Source organism: Rhinatrema bivittatum, chromosome 3 (genome assembly GCF_901001135.1).
Source record: "Rhinatrema bivittatum chromosome 3, aRhiBiv1.1, whole genome shotgun sequence".
Classification (NCBI taxonomy): Eukaryota; Metazoa; Chordata; class Amphibia; order Gymnophiona; family Rhinatrematidae; genus Rhinatrema; species Rhinatrema bivittatum.
The window spans coordinates 453,782,700-453,806,560 of NC_042617.1; the positions used below are offsets into that span (position 1 = coordinate 453,782,700).

A 23,861-nucleotide genomic window follows, 5' to 3' on the forward strand; every position below is an offset into this window, starting at 1 on the left:
ATGCTGATAATCAACCTGTTTGCTTCAGAGGACAACAGGAAATCCAAGTTCTGCTCCATGCATCTGAGCAACTGCAGTTTAACTCTAGATGCCTTCTTGCATCTGTCTACTCTATGCACATCCACTAATCCTGGCACAGGTGAGTGGTACTCAATCCTCAGGGCTGAAAGTTGCATCCATTGCTGCCCGAGAGGCCACCTGCAAGCAAACTGTGGCACTTCCCAAAGCCCTCAATCCAGCACCTCAGATCACAAACTTTGCTACAGTGGCCTACTGGACTAGAGAGTTCATTGGGGAAAACCCTTAATTTGTTCTTCCTTTTCATCATCTCTGCTATATCCAGGTAAGAAAATTGCAGAATATAAAGAGAAAGCAGCCACTCAAACCCAGAGTTCTTGAATGTTGTGGCTGTAGGGCTGCCATTGTTTTGGTGACATGCCCTTCAGTTGTCTCTAATTTTCTAAGGGAAGATACTTGTGTACATTTTTCTTTTCCTTTGAAAAGTACCATAGATACAAAATACCTACAGATTTCACCTCCTTTTTGTATGAATACAATTTCTCTGGAAAATACCATGCATAGATTTTGAAAATATAATCTACATTTGTTGTTTTCCAGTTTCCCCCTAAACACGCCTGGGGGGGACATGTCTCCTAAATATGACTGAAACTACTTGTGTGGTGAAGCATCGCACATACTTATAGTTGCTTATAATGGGTATGGGCATCAATCTTTAAAACTGGCATTCTACCCAGGTTAAAAGGTTTTTACTTGTTTAAATGCCTTTGAAAATTGTCATAATCTTACATTTTTCTTTAAATAGTGAATCTACATGCTATTTCTAGCATGCCTTTCATGAAAATTGTTTACAAAATTATGCATATTTATTTTAATTGGCATTTTTCAGCTGAGAAATTGGGAAAAGCTTTAAGGTGTTTTGAAATTTTCCCAGTTGACAATTTTGAGGTTTGTAATATGAGATGTGGATGGAATGGTATTATTATGGCAAATCATGTGGTTGCCTTTTAAATTCAATGAGGTACTATTTTATTCAGCATTAAGGGCCTCATTTTCTAAAGTATCACAGGCCTGCAATACTTTAGAAAATGAGGGGCAGGGGCCCGAAACGGGGGGAGGGCCTGCGCTAGCCAGCAGCGATCGCACCATCGCGGTGCGATCGCTGCCGGTTTCGCACCCAATAGCGCCACCATAGGAGGTGTAGTTATTGGGAGCGAAAGCTGACACGAAAAGGCACTTACCTTTTCGCTGTCCGCGGCGTCGGTGCAGAGTCGGCCCCGGTGACGCCCTGACTCCTCCACTTCCGGGGCCAACTCCGCCCCCATCCTGGTACCGCACGCGATAAGGGACTTTTCGCGTGCGAAAGGTCCCTTATCGCGTACGAGCGGCATGGAAAATGAGGCCCTAAGTGACTGATAAAGAAAATGCTGGTTTTGCAGACAAAATAAAATATAAATGATGGCATTGCTAGAGGCTTGAGAATTGTTTGTGTCCTCTTAAACTAGTTATTTATAGAAATAATGTAAAATATTGTAAAATATGTCCCAATGATAGAGTAAGGAGGACAGAAAGCACAAGAGTGATTCAGGAATAAACTGAAAAAGAAGGATATTTTCTAGAGGCTTTATAAGCATTTTTTGGGTCACTGGATCTAGAGTTTGTTTATGCTGTTGTCTATATTTAATATTTGCAGTACTATTTCTTAATAATTATTTGATGTATTGCTTTGTAGAAAAGCCTAAAGTTGAAGAATGGCCCTAATGATGTTGTCTTTAGTGTTACAACACAGTACCAAGGCACATGTCGCTGTGAAGGAACCATTTACCTATGGAACTGGGATGATAAGATTATTATTTCTGATATCGATGGAACCATCACTCGGTAGGTACTTTTTAGATCAATTTTTTTAATAAGCTATTTTTCTGCTTCAAGCCTTATTTATCGTGGGAAGATTTAACTCTTCCAATATAGATATTTCTTTTAACTGTAACGGCTGATTGATATTAAATGCTGTAAGTCCAGATGGTCAGAGTAGTGGCAAAAGAAAATCTGTGCCATATTGTGGTAGATGAGTCTGTCTTAATATTAACTGTAGAGATGCAATGGGATTATCTTATTGTTAATTTGTGTGTAGATGTAATGCACTGCATTGCAGGAGGTATTCATTGCTGTAGTGCAAATATCTTGTGCAGTCAAGGGGTATGTTTTTGATAGAGGAGTATCAGTGTAGAATCTCACTTACCCAGCAGCAGTGCATGGTGTTCTCTGATAATTAGCCTAACCGAGCAAATGGATCACATGACCTCTGTATGTGCAGGATGGATGAATTCTAGATCTTTTAGTAAAATCTTTCTGTGCAGGCTTGGGGTTTCTCATATACCTATGGCTCCCTAGCCCCGCCGTTCCTTTGCCATCACAACCTTTCAGTAGAGACTCCCAGGGCACTCCATTAATGACCTTTTTCCATTTTGAAAAACTTACCATTTAGTCCTACCCTCTGTATCCTGCCTTTATCCAGTTACCAATCCACTGTAGGACACTGCTTCCAATCCCAATACCTTCCAATTTCCTGACGAGCCTCTCGTGAGGGATTTTGTGAAGTGCCTTCTGAAAATCCAGAAACATTATATCAACTGCCTCACCTTTATCTGCACGTTTAAACCTTCAAAAAATCTAGTAAATTGGTAAGGCAAAGCTTCCCTTTGCAAAAACTCCCATTAAACCATGTGTATGTGGTCAGTAATCTTATTTTTTAAGAAAAGCTTCTACAGTTTTGCCCAGCACTGACATTAGGCTCATCAGTCTATAGTTTCTCTAATCACCCCAGAGCATGTTTTAAAAATTGGTGTCACATTGGCAACCCTCCAGTCTCCTTGTACCAGGGCTATTTTAAATGATAGGATGCAAATGACCAGAAACAGTTCTGCAATTTCATGTTTTGAGTTCCTTCAGAACTCTTGGATGAATCCATCCATTCTCTATAGTCTGCCAATCTGGAATATAAAAACTGCTAAATTATATCCTTCAGTTTCACAGTGATGATTAGTTGTTCTAAGTCATCATAAAAAAAAATGTTTCCAATGTGGATATGAACCCAACATCCTCCTTAATAAAGTCAGAGGTATTCAATTTTTCTGCTATTTCCTTGTCTTCCCTGAGCCTTCTTTTTACCTCTTAGTCATCTGGCAGCCCATCTGACTCTCTCACAGGCTCTTTGCTTTGAATATACTTGAAAACGTTTATTATTTGTTTTTACTTCTGTGGCAGGCTTCTTTTCAAATTCTCTCTTAGCCTGCTTAATTATGTTTTTTTTTACATCTTACTTGCCAGTAGTAATGCTCTTTCCCATTTTCCACCCTTGGATCTGCTTTTCATTTTTTTTAATTAGTTCTTTTGAATTATTTGATAAGGTTTCTCAGGTTCTTTTGGCTTTTATGAAGTAATCTACTAGTAGATTTTATTAGTTTAATTGCAAATAGTTTGCTGTCTGGTATGAGGGCAAGATCCTAGATCCCTTCTCTTGTTATATTAAAAAAACCCAACTGCTTGAATACTTTCTACATCTTTTAGAGTCTGGCCTCAAAATCTATTAGGGTACACCTCAGTACAATTGACATTAATCATTTGTATCTAGAAGGAAATCCCATCTTTGTCCAATCTTTAGTTGTCAGATTTATGTAGGACTTGCTTCAGTTGACGTCTCCCAGTTTAGCTGCCTACAGTGTTATGAGACCTCAGTGTTCTTACCCAATTGATGAAAGCCCATTTTAAGCCTCTAAACTCTTGTGGAAAGGTCATATTTTTGGTGGCAATTGCTTCAGCCCACAGAGTTTGAGAGTTATAGGCTCTGGTAACTTATTCACATTTATTATAATTTTTGTCATAATTGAGTAGTGCTCTTTTCCCATCCCAAGTTCCTTGCTAAGGTGGTGCTGTATTTCCATCTTAGTCACAAAATCCATAAGCCACTGTTAAAGGCAAATATACACTTAACACCAAATGTCAAAACAATTGAGAGCCAAATAAGTGGAATAGCAAATCACTAAAACTAGTGCACAATGTCTTCTAAACTTAGTTGTTTATATAATGGCAGGGACGGCTAACTCCAGTCCTCAAGAGTAATAAACAGGCCTGGTTTTCAGGATATCCAAAATGAATATACATTGCTTCCATTATATACAAATCTGTCTCATGCATATTCATTATGAATATCCTGAAAACCAGGCCTGTTTGTGGCTCTTTAGGACCAGAGTTGGCTATCCCTGACATATGATGGTATAAACATTCTGGAAGTTAATGAACTGCACAGATTAACAAAACAGCAAGTAGCAAGAGTCAATATGCACCCATTTACCAAGTCCTATTGTTTATGTTTTTAGAGTTTTTCTTTGTGCAATTAAAAACTGGAAGTATCCAACATGGTTGAGTGACGATATAAAAAATATAAAACTGGGAAACGGAGAAATACTTGACTCTCAAGACTGCAATACTGAACAGATGGTAAATGCTGCAGACAATTGCTCCAGATCACAGAGCCATGCAGCACAATCTGCCACTGGCAGTGTTTTGAGACAGACCATGCCTACTTCAGGGGCTATACTTTTTTCCTATCTTACCCATCAATTGTCCCACTAATATTTTTCACCAGGATACACATTCATAAAGGTGAACAAAGCTTGCACAGTTTGCATTACAAAAAAACCCCAAAAAAACAGTTGCCTTTTATCTGGAGCAAATCAAAACCCATAGAAGGTCCACCCTACTTTTTGTTTCTTTTGATCCAAATTGGCTTCCATGATCCCAAGCCTAACAAATGCTTTCTAATTGGATAGCATATTGCATCTCTTTTTGTTATGTCCAGACAGGTTTGACTCTAGAGGGGGCTTGTCAAAGCTCATAATGTTGAAGATATGGCAGTATTGTTGGTCCACTGAGGAGATTTACAAAGATGCGATATGGAGTTCAGTCCATAGATTTACATCCCATTACTGTTTGGATGGTGACTTACAATGCAACAGTAAATGTGTTCAGTTTTTCCCCTAGATCTTTTTGAGGGATGAAATCAATTCAGTCTCTGTAAACTTATTGTATATTTCATGTGGGAATTCATTTAAAGCCTCCCTTAACCACCCTCAGTGTCATGGGACCTCACCCTGGAGGTAACACAGCTGATGAAATGTTTTATCCTTTTGGCCTACTTGACCTGGAAGGTTGCTTTTTGTGGCAGTCACTTCAATCTGAGGGTTGGCAAACATCAGGTCCTAGTAACTTGTCTGCCTTGTAAGTTAAAAAATCTAGTTCTGGCATTCAAAGTGCTTAGGGACATTTGTCCCTCCTCCCAGTTGATGGGCAGTTTACTTTGGTATAAGGTGAAAAGAAATCTCAGATTAGCGAAGAAAACCTTTTGCAATTGCCTGCAAGGAAGACATTTCATCATTTGCAATTGTCAAGAGATCATTTTCAGCTACAATACCAAGTTTACGGAATGAATTACCAGAATTTCTGAGAGCTGAGAGTGGTCTGTTGAAATTTCGTAAATCTTTGAAGACCTGGCTTATGTCAACTGGTAGTAGGGTAGCAATACAATACTGCACTTATTGGCGATTTTAATAACTAGGTATGGGTAAGATGCTCTGATCACGACTATTGTAGTGTTAATTGTAGTTTGGTGAAATTGATGTTTTATCGCTTTGGGCAATTTTTATCTGTAAAGTGATTAACAAATGAAGATAAATACCTCATAGTAAATTTCATCTTAACAGGGTTGCGCTGCACACACATCTTAAGTTTCTGCCTAAGCTTTTATCAAAATCAGTCAATTGTCTTTCCAACATTTTTCCCAAGTCCTCATGCCAACAAAGGTGAGCAAGCCCGGCCCATCTTGGATCAGAAGTTTCCAAACTAAGGCCTGCGGAGCAACTTTCTCCAGCTTGCCAAACTTTCCCTCTGTGCTGCTGAATCGGCCCGTGGAGCAAAGTTTATTTTTTTTCTGTCCATGTGCTGTGTGTTGAATTCTTCAGTGCTAGAATACATATATCTCAGTTGGCACATGACCCATCTTTGTGGCTCTTTTTTTTTGTTTTCAGAGTATGCCCATTAGAAAGTTGCAAATTTGTAATACTTTCATCCCTCAGTTGGGTAGTGTGAGTTTGATGTTTGTATCTTATGGATGATCTTTGATAGCAAAAGTGCAGCTAGATTATATTGGTAATAAGCCCACAAGATTTGTGAGGGTTTTTTTTTCCTAGAAAACTCAGCAGTGGTCACAAGAAAAATTATTTACGATAGCATCATTTCCATGAGAGAATGTACTCAGGAAAATGCAGGTTCCATACTGTACTTATGAAGCGCATTTTTATAGGCTTTCCTACATTAAAAATCTTATGCTGCATTCATTGCAATATCAGTGCTATTATCATTACCATTACAGTTATTAGAAGTATTGTTTAAACTTTACTTACATTTTTCTGTATTTGTTATTTTGTGCATATCTATTTTTGTGTCTTTCAAAGAACAGTTTTCTTTTTTATGCAGGTCAGATACTTTGGGACATATTTTACCGACTTTAGGCAAGGACTGGACCCACCAGGGAATTGCCAAATTATACCACAAAGTCAGCCAGTAAGTATGCAAAACACCCAGAATGTATCTGCGAATGGAGAATCTGAGGTTGCTAGTTAGTGGGCCGGTAAGCAGGAAAGATACCAGCATAAAGTTATCCGTAGAACATACCCGGATAAATGTATCTGGGTAACTTTAGAACCAAGTATCTCTCCGGCCAGGCTTATCTGGCTAACTTTGTCCAGGTAGCACTGAATATCAATGCTGCCCGAACAATTAGAACTGTGCCCCGGGAACGCCCCCAGCACCATCGCTTTGTAGTCACGTAACTAACTTGAATACAAGTTAGCCAGGGAATAAGGGGAAATTTTGAAATCTGTTTTTGTCAGCACCTAACTGCAGCAAGGCTTTCCTGCCTCTGACAAGTGTGCAGCATGTTTAGATAAGTACTGCTTTTTTCTTTCTTACTGAACTCTTGGGAGGAAGAAGCCTAAGAGAAAGAGACTGATGCAGGGAGGTTGAGACAGCTACAGAGCTGGCAAGAGAGAGACAGGGCTATAGACTAGGGCTCGAAGAGGAGGAGAGACAGTTACATACTGGGGCTGGGAGAAAGGAGATGGACAGATACAGATTGTGACTTGGAGGATGAGACACAGCTATGGACTAGGGCTGAAAGAGGTTGAACAGCTGTAGATTAGGACTAGGAGAGGGGAGACAGCTATGGACTAAGGCTGGTAAGGGGGAGAGAATTACAGATTAGTGTTGGGGAAAAGGGAGATAGTAAGCTACTGACTAATGCTTGAAGAGGATGAGAGATAGCTGGATTAGGATTGGAACTAGGGAGACAGCTACAGATTAGGGCTGGAAAGTGATAAGAGATAGGCAGATGACAGATAAAGGCAAGAACAATGTTTATTTTCATTTTGTGACTTTAGAAAGTTTTGTTTTATGGTATTTGTATTTTTTTAAACAGTTTTTAATATTAATTGTAGTGACTGACAGCTGATGCATGACAGTTCTTTACTTAGGTTTGTTCTGTGTCCTGTAGTATTCATCAAATGCCTTTTTGAGAGTTGTACACACTAACTTCTGCTTCTCCTCCCAGTCCTACCTATCTTCCTTGAGTTCACAATCCAAACTTGTGCTGTCTATAACAAGACTGCCTGGACTTTCCCTAGTCACCCTGGGACCCAAGCTTCCCCTTTCTTCCTGGCAAGAGAATTGCTTATTTCTTATTGACTTGACCATTACTGTCAAATTGGCGCTGGCTCAATGCTGTTTCACACTTGGACTCACAAGCAGTCAAAATGTCAGATGGTGTTGAGCTAGTCCCTTTGACAATGTTAGATGAGAGATCAGGAAGTAAGCATATCTGATCTCTAGAGGGTTGCAAGGGTGAGGAGGGAGGGGTGTATTAGGTGGGCTTCCAGAAATTCCAGGCAAACTTGTTGAGATTCGGGAGGGATAAGTGAATTGGTGTCCGAGTGGCCTAGTTATGTTGTAGGGAGGTAATCAGGGTCTGGATGACCTAATGTTGGGTGAGTGGGTGGGCAGGATTGCTGGAGAGATTAGCTTCTGACATATTCCCATGTCTTTAACTTTGTCACAACTACATGGCCATGCAGAAAAAGCTCATTATCCACCTCATTAAAAAAATTAGCATACATTTTTTTTTTTAAGCTGTATAGCAGCAGTACCAATGTAAGGAGTCACCCTATGCCTGTGGACAGTTACACTTGTTCGGGAGCAGCTATAATTTTGTGCATGTATATTTATGCACATGCTTTTGAAAACCGAAACTAGGCCCATAAGTTGTGTCCCTACACCAACTCCACACCTGTCCTTTCCTGGAATGTTCTTTGGAGGGTGTGTAAAAATATACACAAAATGACTTATGCACATTTTTGTGCATGCAACTCCCTGGGAAAATTTCAAAAGGCTATTACTGCAGAATGCTATTCTCCAGTCTTTCAAGAATGAATATAACCATTTTAATGCTATTACTCTGATCCCCATTGAATAACAACGGCTAAGAATAATCTCATGATCGACAAAGCCCAAAGCAGCAGTCAAATCCTGTAACAAAAGGAGGGCTTGTTTTTCCTTGCCCAATGATTGCAAACTATCATCCTTTCACTATGATGCTGTTTTCTAAAACCAGCCTGGAACAGAACCACACTATCATTTTTCTCTAGAAATGCAATGATCTAGGCAGTCACCACATTTTGCCAAGAAAGGAATATTTACCACTGGCCAATAAATTACACTTTCTGTACTACTCAAATTTGATTTCTTGAGTATTGGAGTCAAAATGGTATATTTCAAGCAAGCGGGAGCAAGCCCTCTAAAGATGTATTCACTATTTTCCTCATGCAGTCTCTAATAGGCACCAGTACTCTTTTTTAATAAGCCTGATGGGCATAGATCTTATAAATAAAAATAAGCTCTGATCCCCCCACTACTGTAGCTGTCATAATAATGGAATAAAACTAATGTCAACAGGCTAATTCCTTTCCTGACTTCCCCATTCTTGACTCGAGAGCATTCCTGAACCAAGATGACATTAGACTACCCACAGCTTGTCCCCTTCCCTCTCCTATGACACCTCAGTACTTCTGATCTCATACCCTGCTGATGTCCTTCCTCTCCCCCTAAGATTTTGCATTGCCTTTCCCCCCTTCTCTATTGTCTGTATTTGTTCATTTTGTACCCCACTCTGAACATAGGAAGGGCGGACAATAAATGCCTTTTAAATAAATGAATAAATAATACTCTGATTCTCTAGTCCTTCTGTTAGAAAAGTTAGTTTATCAGCATAGAAATGCGTAAAGCATTCATAGCCTGGAAGCACTGAGGTAGCCAAATTAGATATTGGTCCCTTTCCTACCAATTTATTAGCAGTACTAAATGATGCTTTATATTCATGGCTTGCTGCTTCAATTTTAGAAGTAAAATGTATCCATTGCCCTTACAGTGCCAGAATAGTATTGATTAGCTAATTTTTTCTGTCAATAACCAGGGCTGAATTAGACTTGACCTGTGGGTGATGTCATCAGATGGCACTGGATGGAAATGTCTCTCCAAGCTAGAGGAGCTTTGAGCTCTACTGAGTATGTGCAGGAAATCCCACGCAGGTGTTGCTTCTAGAATCACCTCTGTCTGGTTTTGTCTGCACTATTGCATGGATGGCTGAATAGTCTCTCCGTGACTGTCTCCTCTGTACAAAAAACAAAGAGGAGAAGGTAATTTTTCTTTCCTTGCTACTTGTAGTGAGCTCCAAATGGTACTTTCCAGCACTAAGAAAAAAAAATCATGTTGAGAAAATTGACCAGCAGTTTCAAGGCCTGCCCTTGTAGGTGCCTCATGTCTAAAACAGATGGCCACCACTTCTCCAACTGCTGCCTTGGTCCAGATCATGACCAGCCAAACTGTGCAGCTTGTGGCCAAATGTCTTCTCGTTCCCAGAGAATGAGAACAATGAAGATAGCTTCCTTGAAACTAAGATGAAAAGCAGGCTTCGGTCGCAGAGCCACCTCTTCTTGTCATCCCTAAGCTTTGACTTGGGACCAGGATCCTCAAGTATGGAGACCCATAGTGCATTGAATCATAAAACTGGTAGTCCGCAGTGACCTCTGTTGTCGGACTCCAAAAAGTATCATCCAAATCAAAACATCGAGATCCATCTATGCACTCGGTGCAAAAAGAGGCAGTACCCTGTAATAAAACAAAAGCACTCTGCAGCATTGGGAAAAGGACGCAGAAGCATCAATGATTGTGAATTGCATCGACACACTTGCCCCGATAAAACACACACCATCCAGTGCAACCAAATAGCACCACCTGGAAGCAAAAGGCCATGATGCATCAACGCACCATTGACACAAGTGCCATCAATGCATCCAACAATCCTTGCATCAACACGTCCAATGCATGGAACCTCAATGCATGCGTCGATGCAAACATCATTGATGCACCTGACACAATCTGCATCGACACGCTTGGTGCGTAAGTCATCAACCCATCCAAAGAAGCCTGCACTGATGCAAACCATGCATCCTAACTTGACACTTGGTACATCTTCCAATGGTTTTGTAGATGAGACATCTATGGCAGGCCCATCAGTACAATCATTACTGTAGGTCATCGCAAAATCTTTAATTTCCTCAAAGGACCAACATCCATGCACACTAGTTCTTCTAGAAGAGCAAGAGAAAAGGAGCAACATCTTCCACTACAGACAGTTCATCCAAGGGAATGATATGGCCAAGAAGTGTTAAAAGCAGCACTATCAAGGCAACTATATAGCACTCACAGTGCTTCATTAGCAGAAGTACAGTTTAGACTACCACTCTCTATTACTACCTTACGTCCTGTGGCACAACATATATCTCGAGGACTTTGGCTACAAACCCCAGATTTCAGCTGTTTTTATGCAGCTTTCTTCTAATCTACCTCCAATAACAGAAGACACTCCACCTCATACACCAGCTCAACGATCTCAACAGGCCATAGACCAAATCCCAGATATTGTTAAAAACTTCTTAACATCTTTCATTCTGGAGCTGGATGAACCCACTTTCTTGCCTGCATATCTGATTCTTCCCACCTCACCAGAAAGAATTAGACTGAGTGCTCTTCTACTCACAGCCACCTACTCATTGGACCACAGGAAATTGATTTTAGTGACATTCCAACTGCTCATCCGTGGCCTCCTGTAGGATTGAGTCCACTACAGTCTCATCAGTCTTCTTGATCTAGCCAACACACCAGGGAAGTCCCCCGGTGGCTCCACAGGCATCCCATCCAACCCATCGCTGGGGCCACCAGATAATACCTCTTCGCCTGAAGACTTGACATACTCCAAGTTTGTGGAGAATGTGAGTGCAGTTCCCAACATTCAAGTTAAAAAAAAAAAAGACCCTAGAGTGGAAATTATGGGCCTTCTAAAAATATTAGAAAGTCCAGTAGAACCATCTGCACTGACTCTTGAAGTATTAGATTCTTTACTGATGAAGATGTGGGAGTCTCCCTTCTCCATTTCTACAGTAACCCATAAGATGGACCTAAAGTTCAGAATCAAGAAGTCATCTGGATACAGCATAGTTCAGCTGCCTCACAATGTGGTTGTGGTAGAAAGTACTATGAAGAAGGCGAAGAAAACAAGACTCCACCAGGCAAAGACCAAGACTCTTGGACAATTTTGAAAAAAAGGTCTTTCAAGGTACCATGCTAACTGTGAGAATCTCCCAGCACTAATTCTATATCGTTCCTTACATTAAGAATGTATACAAAAGCTAAAACCCTGTATAAGATCAGATTTGGGAAAACAATAGTCTCCACCCCACTCTACGATCTAGAAGAGGCAGATTGTCATCTGCTCAGAACAGTATACAAATCTTTTGAAACAACGGCAAGAACTTCAGCCGCTTTCCCTGGGGCTAGATGTATGGCTTGGCTCAGAGTGAGCTCGATAAAAGATGTGCTTGAAAAACTGGCCAACCTTCCCTGTTTGAGAGATAACTTGTTTGGTGAAACATTGAAAAAGTCACCCAAATAAAGGAGCAAAACACTGCGGTGCAGTCTTTATCCACCTCAACACCCAGAAGGCCTTCTGTATCCTACAAAAGGCCTTATTATCTAAGATCTTATAGCCCGTACCAACAAGACTGTTTTCCCTTCCCTTTAACCATATAAACAACCAACTCAAGTAGCATCAACTAGAAGGCACCCTAGAGAACACAGACAGCAGAAAACACAACAGCAGCCAAGCAAACTGGGTCAAAGTTTTTAATATAACTTGAAATTTGCTCCATGACTCAGGTAGAAGCAAGAGTCCAACAATTCTTTCCATAATGGAAACAGATAACCCAAGACCGCTGGTTATTGCAAATAATTTAAATGGGCTACCATTTGCACTTCGAAGACTCACCCAGTTTCCCCTCATAGAGCAGTCCCTCCTCCTGGTCCCTCTCAATTGCCACAATTACAACAAGAGGTGACCCAGCTCTTCTCGCAGAATGTGATTCAGGAAATAGCCCCTGTCCTACAAAATCAGGGATTCTATTCCCCATACTTTTTGATTCCAAAGGAAACGAGGGTTAGACCAATCTTGGCCCTTTGAAATTTCAACTACCATCTCCACAGAGAAAAGTTCAAGAAGATACCTCTGGCAATCATCCTCTCTTTCTTACAACAAAATGATTGGCTGTGCTTCTTAGACCTAAAAGATACATATGTTCATATTCTCATTTACCCTTTACACTGGAGTTATCTATGCTTTAAGGTGGGAGCTAACCACTATCAGTACAAAGTCCTTCTGTTTGGACTCTCTTCAGCTCCGCCAGTCTTCATGAAATGCATTGCAATAGTGGTAGCTCATCTGTATCGTCAGGGCTTCCGAATATTTTCCTACCTGGACAATTGGTTACTTGTAGCCACTACCATGGACATTCTTCTTTCCCATGTTCTTTCTTTCCAGACACTACAGTTCTTGAGATTTATACTGAATGTAATGAAGCCCAGTCAGAGGCTTCAGTTTATTAGAGTGATTATAGATACAATAACAAGCCTTGTTTCTCAAGAATGGGCTCAAAATCTCTTTAAAATCTCTTTAAAAACTCACATTTCTACAGCCCGACAAGTACTAGTTCTTCTGGGCCACTTATTGCAGCCATTCATGTGGTTCCTCTAAACCATATGCATAGGAGACACCTCCAGTAGGGTCTCAGATCACATTGGAACCAGCTTCTGCAACCATTATCAAAAATCTCCATCACCTTTCAAATGAAAAGGGAAATATATTGGTCACTCCATTCACCCAGAATGCAGGAGTGTGCTCTCCTCTATTCAACGCGGCACCAGATAGTCCTCACTACTGATGCCTCCACGCAGGGTTGAGGTGCACACACAAGACTTTTCCAAGACACAGGATCTTTGGACAAGACAAGCCATTATCAAATCAATCTACTGGAGTTCAGAGTGATACACTATATGTTACAGGCTTTTTGTCATATTCTCAAAGGGAAAAGTATAATGATTCAAACATACAATCAAGTAGTCATGTTCTACATCAACAAGCAAGGAAGAATGGGATCATGGACTCTCTGCCATGAAGCTTTACGTGTATAGCAATGGGTAATCCACAACCATGTGACTCTTCAAGTTTCTTACCTACAAGGTATCTACAAAACAGTAGCGGACAGGCTCAGCAGAATTTTCAGCCCACCCAAATAGTCATTGCACCAGGATGTGGCCAACCACTTCTTCCAGACATGGGGTCGATCGTGGATTGACCTATTTGTGATGGACCGCAATCGAAAACTAAACCACTTCTTCTCCGACCAACTAAGTCCTCTGTGAGAAGCACAAGATGCATTTCTCATACCTTGGAACACAGACCTCGTGTACTTTTTTTCCTCCAATATCACTTTTATCTCAGACAATGCAAAAGCTAATGAGGGAGAGAGCCATGGTGATTCTTGTCGCACCAGCATGGCCGAGATAACCATGGTATGTGTATCTTGTTCAACTATCCTGAAAGGTGCTGATTCCTCTAGAGGGCGACCCCTATCTTTCCCAAGAAGGAGGCAAACTCTTGCACCCCATGATACTCTTCCTACACCTGATGGCATAGAAAATGATCTACAAGACACAATATTCCTTCAAACGGAAATGTTACTCCTCTTGGTGTCATTCTTATCATATAGACTAATTCAATTGTGGCTTTAGACTTTTGTTGTCCTATCTTTATACCCTAGCACAATCTGGTCTTGCAGTAGCCTCAATCTATGTACATCTGAGTGCTATTACAGCAATGGCAAATGACAAACCAATCTCTCTGCATCGTCTCATATCCAGATTCATGAAGGGATTGCTCCATATGCATCCTTATGTGAAGAAACTGCTGGCTCCTTTAGATATTAACATAGTACTAACCACTCTTACATAACCCCCTTTGAACTGCTATATATGGCTCATCTGAAATACCCGATATGGAAAGTTGTATTCATGGTAGCTATTACTTCCACATGGTGTGTCGGTGAACTGCAAGCCCAAGTTCAATATTCCCCTTACTTGCAACTTTTTAATACAAAGAAGTGCTAAAAATGCATACAAAATTCCTACCGAAAGTTGTTTCTGTGGTATTTTTAAACCAGTCAATCATACGCCCTACTTCTTTCCCCAACCTCATTAACATGAGAGAGAAAAAACACTTTACACATTGGACTGCAAGAGAGCACAGGAATATTATAAATGCCGTACTCAACCTCACAGGAAAGCATCCCAACTCATCATTTCATACAATCTCAGCAAGCTGAGCGTGAGAGTAACAAAGTAAAATCACCCATCATAATCAAATAACAGTAGTGCAATGATACCATATCAGTATAATCATGTAAGGTATATAATAGTGTTCTTATACCTGGGAACAAATAAAGAGCAAGCCATTTGTTATTCAACTGGTTAAATGTAATAAACTTTCTTCTAAAATGAGTTTATCTGATATTAACTGTGATACACAAATAATATCCTTGGTGTCAATTGTAGTTCTACTTCTCTTATTACCCATGGACACAGGCGAAAGCCTGATAGTCCAAGGAATACACCTGATTTAAAATCCCCTTACTTTCTTCCAGCCACCACATCTCAATAATAATTTAAAAAAAAAATCCAACTTCTTTTCCAAAATAAAATCATGTAAAATAACAATCTTAGGTCCTCATATACTAAGCATTTTTCCCATAGTCATAAAATGGGAGAAAAGCCTTAGTAAATTAGGCCTTTATTTTGTATAGACCAAGTATTACTCAAAATACATTTTAGGTCTGTTATCAACCCACAAGGGTTGTTACTCAGACCAGATTGAAGAGGAATTTATTCACGAAACCTTGCCCAAGTCATAGGGGCCTGATAGGCTACCTTACTTTTTTTTTTTCTTTAGAGAAGCACCCCCAGCCTGTCAAACTGGGGGGGACATTTTGTTCAAGGCACCATTGGTCTCAATCACCACTTTAAAAAAAACCAAAGCATAAAACAGCTACCTCAGTATCATCCAGTTATCTTAAAAAATAAATAAATAAAAATAACCAATTTGGCAGTCAGCTCCTCCCATCTGAATCCATACCTTACAAAACCAGTTTTGGGTTGACTGAGACTGGTCAACAGCAGCTTATAATGGCTCCACACCCCTCCTATCTGGGATTAGGCTGATCTGGTCACCTTTTGGACTCTCTCCATGCTTTAGTTGTGTCTTGACTGGATTACTTTTATAGCCTGCACATTAGCTTTCCTGAGAAGTTAATGCACAGGCTTCAGGTGATCCAGCAAGCTGCTGTAAAGACCATGTTGCAACAACCCAGATCATCTTCTCTCCCACTGTTATGTCTGCTGCATTGGCTTCCTATAAAAGCACGTGTTCAATTTAACCATGGTAATCAGGTTATTAAGGAGAAAAGATCCAATTTATTTGAAAGACATATTGGTTCGCTATACTGTATTCCACATTGTGAATTGCACACCAGGGAAAAGGCCCTTTTCGTGGGCCCTACTTTTAAGGTTCTGAGGAAAGTAAGGCTATTGTCTAGAGTTTTTTTAATATAGATCCTAACCTCTGGCATAAACTACCATTGGAGAAAGGGCCGGTGCAAGGGGATTTGGCGCCCTAGGCGAGCCTTCTCCCTTGCGCCCCCCTGTTGCGCCGCCATTCCCCGGTCTCGGCCCCGATTCCTACCTCATTCTCGACCACGCCCGTTGACTGTGTGGTTTTCCGGTCACAAGCAGGTTGGGCACTGCTCACGGCCCGCCAAATCTCCACTCCTCTTTGCCACCGCTTGCGGCCCCATATGACTCACACCCAGTGGCGCACCAAGGGTCTCCGGCACCCAGGGGCCAATGCATTTGTGTGCCTCTCCAGCATTGCCCCCTTAATCTTTCTTGTACTATTGCTTAAGGTCACAGAAAATCAGACAGAAGAATTTTTTTTTGGGGGGAGCCAAAATGACATTTCTTCATCACACCCACCTCTATAGCATGGATCGTGCTTTCAAATTGGTTATTAAAAAAATGTTAATAAAAAGTCCAAAGGCTCTTCTGGGTAATTTTAAAAAGCTGGCCAGTTTCACACTATAAAATTATTTGATAGCCTCATTCAACTAATTCTATATGGCTATGAGAGTGAAGTCAGGAATATATAGGAAGGAACAGAATGTCAATACAAATACTGCATCTTCAGTTCTCTAACTCTGTGCATCCACTGAAATTCCCCTAAACAATAGAGCTTGGATGTTTCACTTACAGCTCATCATACTAAAAGATATTTTCAAATTCTGGTGTCACCTCACAGTAACAGCAGCACAAACACCTTCCACTTCCAGGCACATTGTGAACTAACACAAAACCCCGCAAAAAAGACACTCAAAATCTATATTGCAATCCCATCGTAACCTAATAGTAATAACACCAAGGACTCAAACAACAATAACCCTACCTTTGAAAAAGCAAGGGTAAATATTACACTGGGTCCTAGAATACCAATACACCACCTACTGAGGAAACAAAACAAACCCGATTGCTAATGATCCCTATACAGACACTATATGCAAGCAGAATCTCTCATCATGGTCACACATACAGAGCAGAGACAGACCTCTCATCAAATACAGAATAAAGCCACATAAAGTATAAATAGAAATGTGCAGACAAAAACTGAACTGTAAAATGCATCACGCCAGACTCTATACAGTGTAACAATGGAAAAACAAAAATTTCACCATTCCTTGTGAAACAAATCAATAATATAAAGATATATAAATCATTAATCATAATTATAAAACCATACAAATAAGATAATTTCAAAACAGCTGATGAATAGAATATCCAATAATTAAAGATTAATGCAAATTTTGAAAGCTTTACCAAACACCAATAAAATATTTCAAACAGCAGACACATCACATACTACCCAATAATTAAAATGGAAGTCAATCAAGAAAAATGAACTTAACAAGCCACCTTTACTTACCCTCTCCAGCAGTTCTCCTACTCCTTTCTCTTGCAAGCCATACCAGCAATAGCTGCTGAAGCTGTCCTCACAGTCCTCTTCCTTAGGGACCACAACCAGTCTCTTCTCTCTCTCTCTCACACACACACACACAAGTCACACCCTCAGGACCAGTTTCTGTCTCTCACACATCACTCATCTCCCCAACCAGTCTCTCTCTCTCTCTCTCTCTCTCACACACACACACACACATACCAGTCACCTCTCTGGCCAGTCTCTCTCAATCACACAATGCTCTCGCTCTCTCTTACTAACACACAGGCTTTCAATCACACACATGCTCTCTCTATTTCACTTACTCACAAGCTCTCAATCACACACGTTCTATCTCACTTACAAACAGGCTCAATCACACACATGCCCTCTCTCACAGCCACAAGCCAGCCAAAAACATGCTCCATCTCTCTCGCACACACACACTGACACACACAAGCACCCTCCCTGACTCACATATACACCACACACATACAGAAGCACTCTCCCTGTCTCACATACACATTACACTCACAGAAGCACCTTGCTTTCAGATTTACAGCATTTTTCACTTTTACTAAAAGTGAAAGTGATGCTCCCAACCATTAAATAAGAAAACCACATTCCTATCAGAAGGCGAAATGACACCCTTCCTTCAGGTTCTGTCCTCCCAAGGGACAGCCACCTACACCTTCTCTTGTTTTATGCTTTCAGGCAATAAAGCAAGTGTGTTTCTTCAAACTATCAGTCGTATGATTATTCATGTGGGAGATATGGAACAGAAAGACATCCTTAGTCAGCTTCCCTTTTAAATGGGAAGACTCCAGTCTTAGTCATTTAAAAATATACATTTTCTAAAGGCTTAAAAAAAAAAGCAAAACTGTTTCAGATTGGAACTATTCTAGTCTTCATGCTTATATTATGCTTAAAAAAAAACAACCCACCTGGCATCAGTATCTTAAATTTGTGATTTTGCTGAGATGAACATTTTAAATACTTTAAATTTTTTTAAACTGGCAGATTCCTTTCTCACATACACATCACATACACACACACACACACACACACACAGAAGCTCCATTCCTTTCTTACATATACAACACATTACATACACATACACACCCACACACACACACACACAGAAAGAAGATCCGCGCAGCCGGTCTAGCTGATCATGTGGCCGAAGAAAGGAAGATCGGTGCAGCCGGAGACCAGCCGCCGAGACTTAAGGGGCGCCGCGGCAGGCAGCCAGCCCCCGACTCTCCCTGCCTCCCCCCCAGTGCCACCCTCCCGACGCCCCCCCTGGTGGTCCAGCGAAGGGCCCAGGAGCAATCTGCCACTCCCGGGGCCTCGGCTGCCACTAAGCAAAATGGCGCCGGTGGCCTTCAGCCCCTGTCACATGGTAGGGGCTAAAGGTCACTGGCGCCATTTTGCTTAGTGGCAGCGGAGGCCCCAGGACCGGCAGATCGCTCCCGGGACCTCCGCTGGACCACTAGGGGGGCGTCGGGAGGGTGACACTGGCGGGGCGGCAGGGCGAGTCGGGAGCTGGCTGCCTGCCACGGCGCCCCCTAAATCTCAAAGCTTGGTCTCCATCTAGGCGAGCGAAGGCTGGCAGAATTTTGAAATGGCACTTTTTGCCCTTTCAAAATTCTGCTGCCTGCCGCAGCGCCCCCTAAGTCTCGGCGCCCTAGGCACAGGCCTAGCTCGCCTAGTGGTTCCGCCGGCCCTGATTGGAGATCAGGCTGGAATCCAAATACTTGACCTTTTGTACGAAAGTCAAGGCTTGGCTCTTCCAAAGAAGAATTCATCACCATTCTTCTTTAAATTCTAGCCTTACTTTAATACTTGATTAAGTATTTTCACGTGACTTTTCAAAAGAGGTACTCATGTAAATGTAACATATTATCATAGCAATTTTCAAAAGCCATTTATTGGTGTTAAGTGCACTTAACGTGGATAAAACTTATTGATAATCCAATGGCATATATTGTATCACTTTCCAGAAGCCCAGTTAACAAGTAACGTGTATTTACACATTTAAAATCCAGTTTCAAGTGTGTAAATGCTTTTGAAAATCTGGCCCTTAATGTTTTAATATTTGTTTTCATGCTGGTTGTGTGTTTTATTAATTGGATGTATTGATTTATTTATTTAGTTTGTTTTTTATGTTTTAGATTTTTGTTTGAGTATATACACCACTTTGGAGCAAGGAAGGCAGTCAAGAAATATTTTTATATAAATTAAATAAAAATAAATGTATATGCATAAAAACGGAGTTTATGCACATAAATCCTTTTCAAAGTTAGCCCTTTAATATATATATATAGGTGTAGAGGAGCTTAAGAGGAGGAAACTATTAATATAGCATAAACCATGGCAGTATTTTATGTCTTGAAAAGGTTCATAATATTAGTAATGTTTTCCTTTATTATTATATATATTTTTTTTTTAGAAACGGCTATAAAATTTTATACTGCTCAGCACGTGCCATAGGAATGGCAGACATGACTAGAGGATATCTTCACTGGGTTAATGAACGGGGAACTGTGCTACCTCAAGGACCAGTGTTACTTAGTCCAAGCAGTTTGTTCTCAGCTTTACACAGGTACTGTTGACTTTGGGACTGTTCCTTGGACTATATTTTCCTATTAAAAACATTTAACTTACTAGCTTCTAACATTTTGTAAAGCTTAGATGACCAACCAAATTATTGAATTTTTTATGAAGTGAGATGTGTCATTTGTCTGCAGCTTGTCAGTGATATCTGAGGACTACTTAAATATGATCCCTGGGTGTCAGCCATGACCTTGTTGCTTTATAAGGAAACTGCTGAAAAGCATATCCTTAACTTTCATGCATGTAGTAAGCACAATGGGGTAGATTTTTAAAAACGGCGCGTTCGCGTACTTTTGTTCGCGCTCCAGGCGCAAACAAAAGTACGCTGGATTTTAGTAGATACGCGCGTAGCCGCGCATATCTGCTAAAATCCAGGATCGGCGCGCGCAAGGCTGCCGATTTTGGGCAGCCGGCGCGCGCCGAGCTGCGCAGCCTGCCTCCGTTCCCTCCGAGGCCGCTCCGAAATCGGAGCGGCCTCGGAGGGAACTCTCTTTCGCCCTCCCCTCACCTTCCCCTCCCTTCCTCTACCTAACCCACCCCCTGGCCCTATCTAAAACCCCCCCCCCTACCTTTGTCCGGGGATTTACGCCTCCCGGAGGGAGAAGTAAATCCCCGCGCGGCAGCGGGCTGCTGGCGCGCCGAGACGCAACCCGGTGGCGGTTCCGGAGGGCGTGGCCACGCCCCCGGACCGCCCCGGGCCGAAACCACGCCCCCGGGCCCGCCCCCGAAACGCCGCGTCCCGCCCCCAAAACGCCGCGTCGATCGGCCCTGCCCCCGACACGCCCCCGACAAAAAACCCCGGGACTTACGCGAGTCTCGGGGCTCTGTGCGCACCGGCACGCCTATGGAAAATAGGCGCGCCGGCGCGCAAGGCCCTGCTCGCATAAATCCGGGCGGATTTACGCGAGCAGGGCTTTTAAAATCCGCCCCAATGGGAAGATGGTATCACTAGTGTTGAACCTCTCAATATTTTCCAGAATGCCATTTAAATTGAGTCATTTTGCTAAAGCAAGAATGCCCATGTAAACAAACCTTTCTCCATAAACATGCAGGATGAATCCATCCAACAAATGTCAATATGGAACATTTACTAGATACTCTGGAAAGGTCTAGAAGTCTTTTTATAGGTATGCATATGATTTTATGCCCAGCTGCAGTTATAGGGGCTCATCTCATCTTTTTTTTTAATTTTTTTTTTTTACAATAATGCTATGTAATTTCTACCACTCTTCTCTGGGAGAGAATTACTTCTCTACTTTCATGATCCGGCTTCCCTTGTTGGCTCTTCTCTACCTGGTAACATTCTGTATTTTATTTTTTTTTCTTGGCAGCTCTAAATTTTAGTCAACCAGCAACAGTCCTTCTCCAGGGTCTTTAGTGAACACAGAACTGAAGAAGTATTTGTTTAATATTTCTGCCATTTCCTTGTTTGTCTCGGCACATTACTCCTCGTTACCTTTCAATTTCATAATACCACTTTGGGCTTTCCTTCTTTCTCTTATATATCTGAAATATGTTTTGTTACCTCTGTCTCTTGGGAAATCCTTTCTTCCACCTGACCTTTTGCTTTTCTGATTTCTTTCTTAGTCTCCCTCATTTTCACCAGGTATTTTTTGAGATCCTTTATACTTCCTGAATACTGATATTTTTGCCTTTATTTTTGCAGCAACCTCCTTTTGAGAACCAAATTGGTTTTTTTATCCTTAAACTTTTGTTTACTTTTCTAACATAGATTTTTTTACTTTTGTAATTGCTCCTTTTAATTTAGCCCACTGCTGTTTCTCCTCACCCATTTTCTCCCAGTCTTCTAGTTCTTCCTCCAGGTACATCCCCATTTTGTCAAAGTCTGTATATTTGAAATTAAAAATTGGGGTCTTTGTGTGACTTTGTTATATCTTCGCAGACTGGGGCTTCATGTGTTTCCCTATTTGGATGAATGGCTGGTAAAGAACACATCTCAAGTAGAGGCAAATGAATAAATGTGCAGCACCAGCCAGATATTGGATTTTTTAGAGTAATCATTAATTTCCAAAATCCAATCTAAGCCCATCTCTGAATGAAGGTTATATGGCCTATATTAGACACAATTCAGGCAAAAGCCTTCCTCCCCTCCAAGATCACTGAATTAATGCCCAAGGGTGAAAGTAGATGTTCAGAGATGCACACGTGCTGAGGAATTGGGTCATAACAACAGTTCATTACCTCCATAGCATGCTCCATAAAGTTCCAACGGACCTTAAAATACTAGTGGAATGTTGCGTAGGAAGTGGATCCTTGTGCTGAGGTGGGGTTGACGCAACCCATAGGTGAGGGCCTACGGGTCCCCACTGTCAGCAGGCAGAGTGGGCTGAAGGTGGAGGCCACTGGAGCTTCACCTATACCAGGCCATGTTCCCCTCGGGTTGAGCCTTCGGGTGCCGGGGCTGCAGGACTTAGGCGGGCCTCAAGGTTAAATACATGTAGTAGATGGTTCAGCCCAGAGATAGCAGCCAGCAGGTGGCGTGGTCCTATCCCGGATGGGATGTGGAACAGGAACTCAAGCACCAAGGAACAAGAAGGAACTGAAGGTGCCTGAGCAAAGGAAGGCTGAAGCCTTAATAGTCCGTGTCCAGAAGATAGGGACAGAGGCATCACAGTCAAGCTTGAATGGAAGCTGGCGGTACTTGAAAGGTGTAGCAAGCAATTTGGAACTCTGGACTCAAAGTCTGAGGCAAAGTCGTTCGTAGCAATTGTCAGGGCACGGAGATGGCAGGCGTGGTCAGACGTAGCAATGGTCAAGGCATGGAAAGGCAGGCGTGGTCAGAAGTAGCAATGGTCGAGGCACAGAGAAGGCAGGCGTGGTCAGACGTAGCAATGGTCGAGGCAAAGAGAAGGCAGGCGTGGTCAGACGTAGCAATGGTCGAGGCACGGAGAAGGCAGGCATGGTCTGATGTAGCAGTGGTCGAGGCACGGAGAAGGCAGGCAAGGTCAGGCATAGCGAAGGTCAGAACCAGAAGTCAATCAGCTCACCGATGAGACAAACATGGAATAGGAACCAGAAACCTGGAAAAACAGGAACACGAGGCAAGGCTCACGGAGAGCAACAATTACAAGGAAGCCAGAAACAGGAGACCAAGGAGACCTGTTGCAAAGGCAACGCTTCAGTGCGAGGCCTGAGCATTTAAGCGCTGAGGGAACTGATGTCAGCATCTGGGTCCGCGGCCAGGTTCCCGCCGCGGGCCCTTTAAAGGTTTCACTGGTGTACGAGCATGCCTAGGGAGGGGCGTGGCGCCACCAGCAGCATCTCTTCGCAAACCCCGCGGAGAGGCCCGACGGAGGCATCCTGGCTGGAGGTCCCGGGAAGCGGAGCAGGGCCGGAGGTGCTGGCAGAAGTCCGAGGTCAGGACTGGTGGCCCACCACCACCAGCGACGAGGAGCTGGAGCCTGAAGCTTGTGTAGAGAGCTGAGAGGGCCGTACCGTGGGGCTGCCGTGGGCAGCGAGCATAGCATGGAATCAAGCCACTCAAGGACTGAGGGAGCACATCTGTGTCATGGGTCAGCTCAGACACATTCTGTGTTAATGGTTCTCCCACACCAATCTGGCCCAAAGAATTGCCATTCCCCTTCAACCAATTATACTGATACCAGATGCCTTC

At 42.1% G+C, this 23,861-nt stretch overlaps 1 protein-coding gene across 1 annotated transcript in view; it reads left to right on the forward strand.

The window, feature by feature from the left end:
* Positions 1-23,861, forward strand: part of LPIN1 (lipin 1) — a 319,784-nt gene that overhangs the window by 274,019 nt on the left and 21,904 nt on the right. Inside the window, 3 exon segments of the mRNA XM_029596877.1 lie at positions 1,751-1,899; positions 6,553-6,639; positions 20,064-20,216. Coding sequence (XP_029452737.1) covers positions 1,751-1,899; positions 6,553-6,639; positions 20,064-20,216 — 389 coding nt within the window.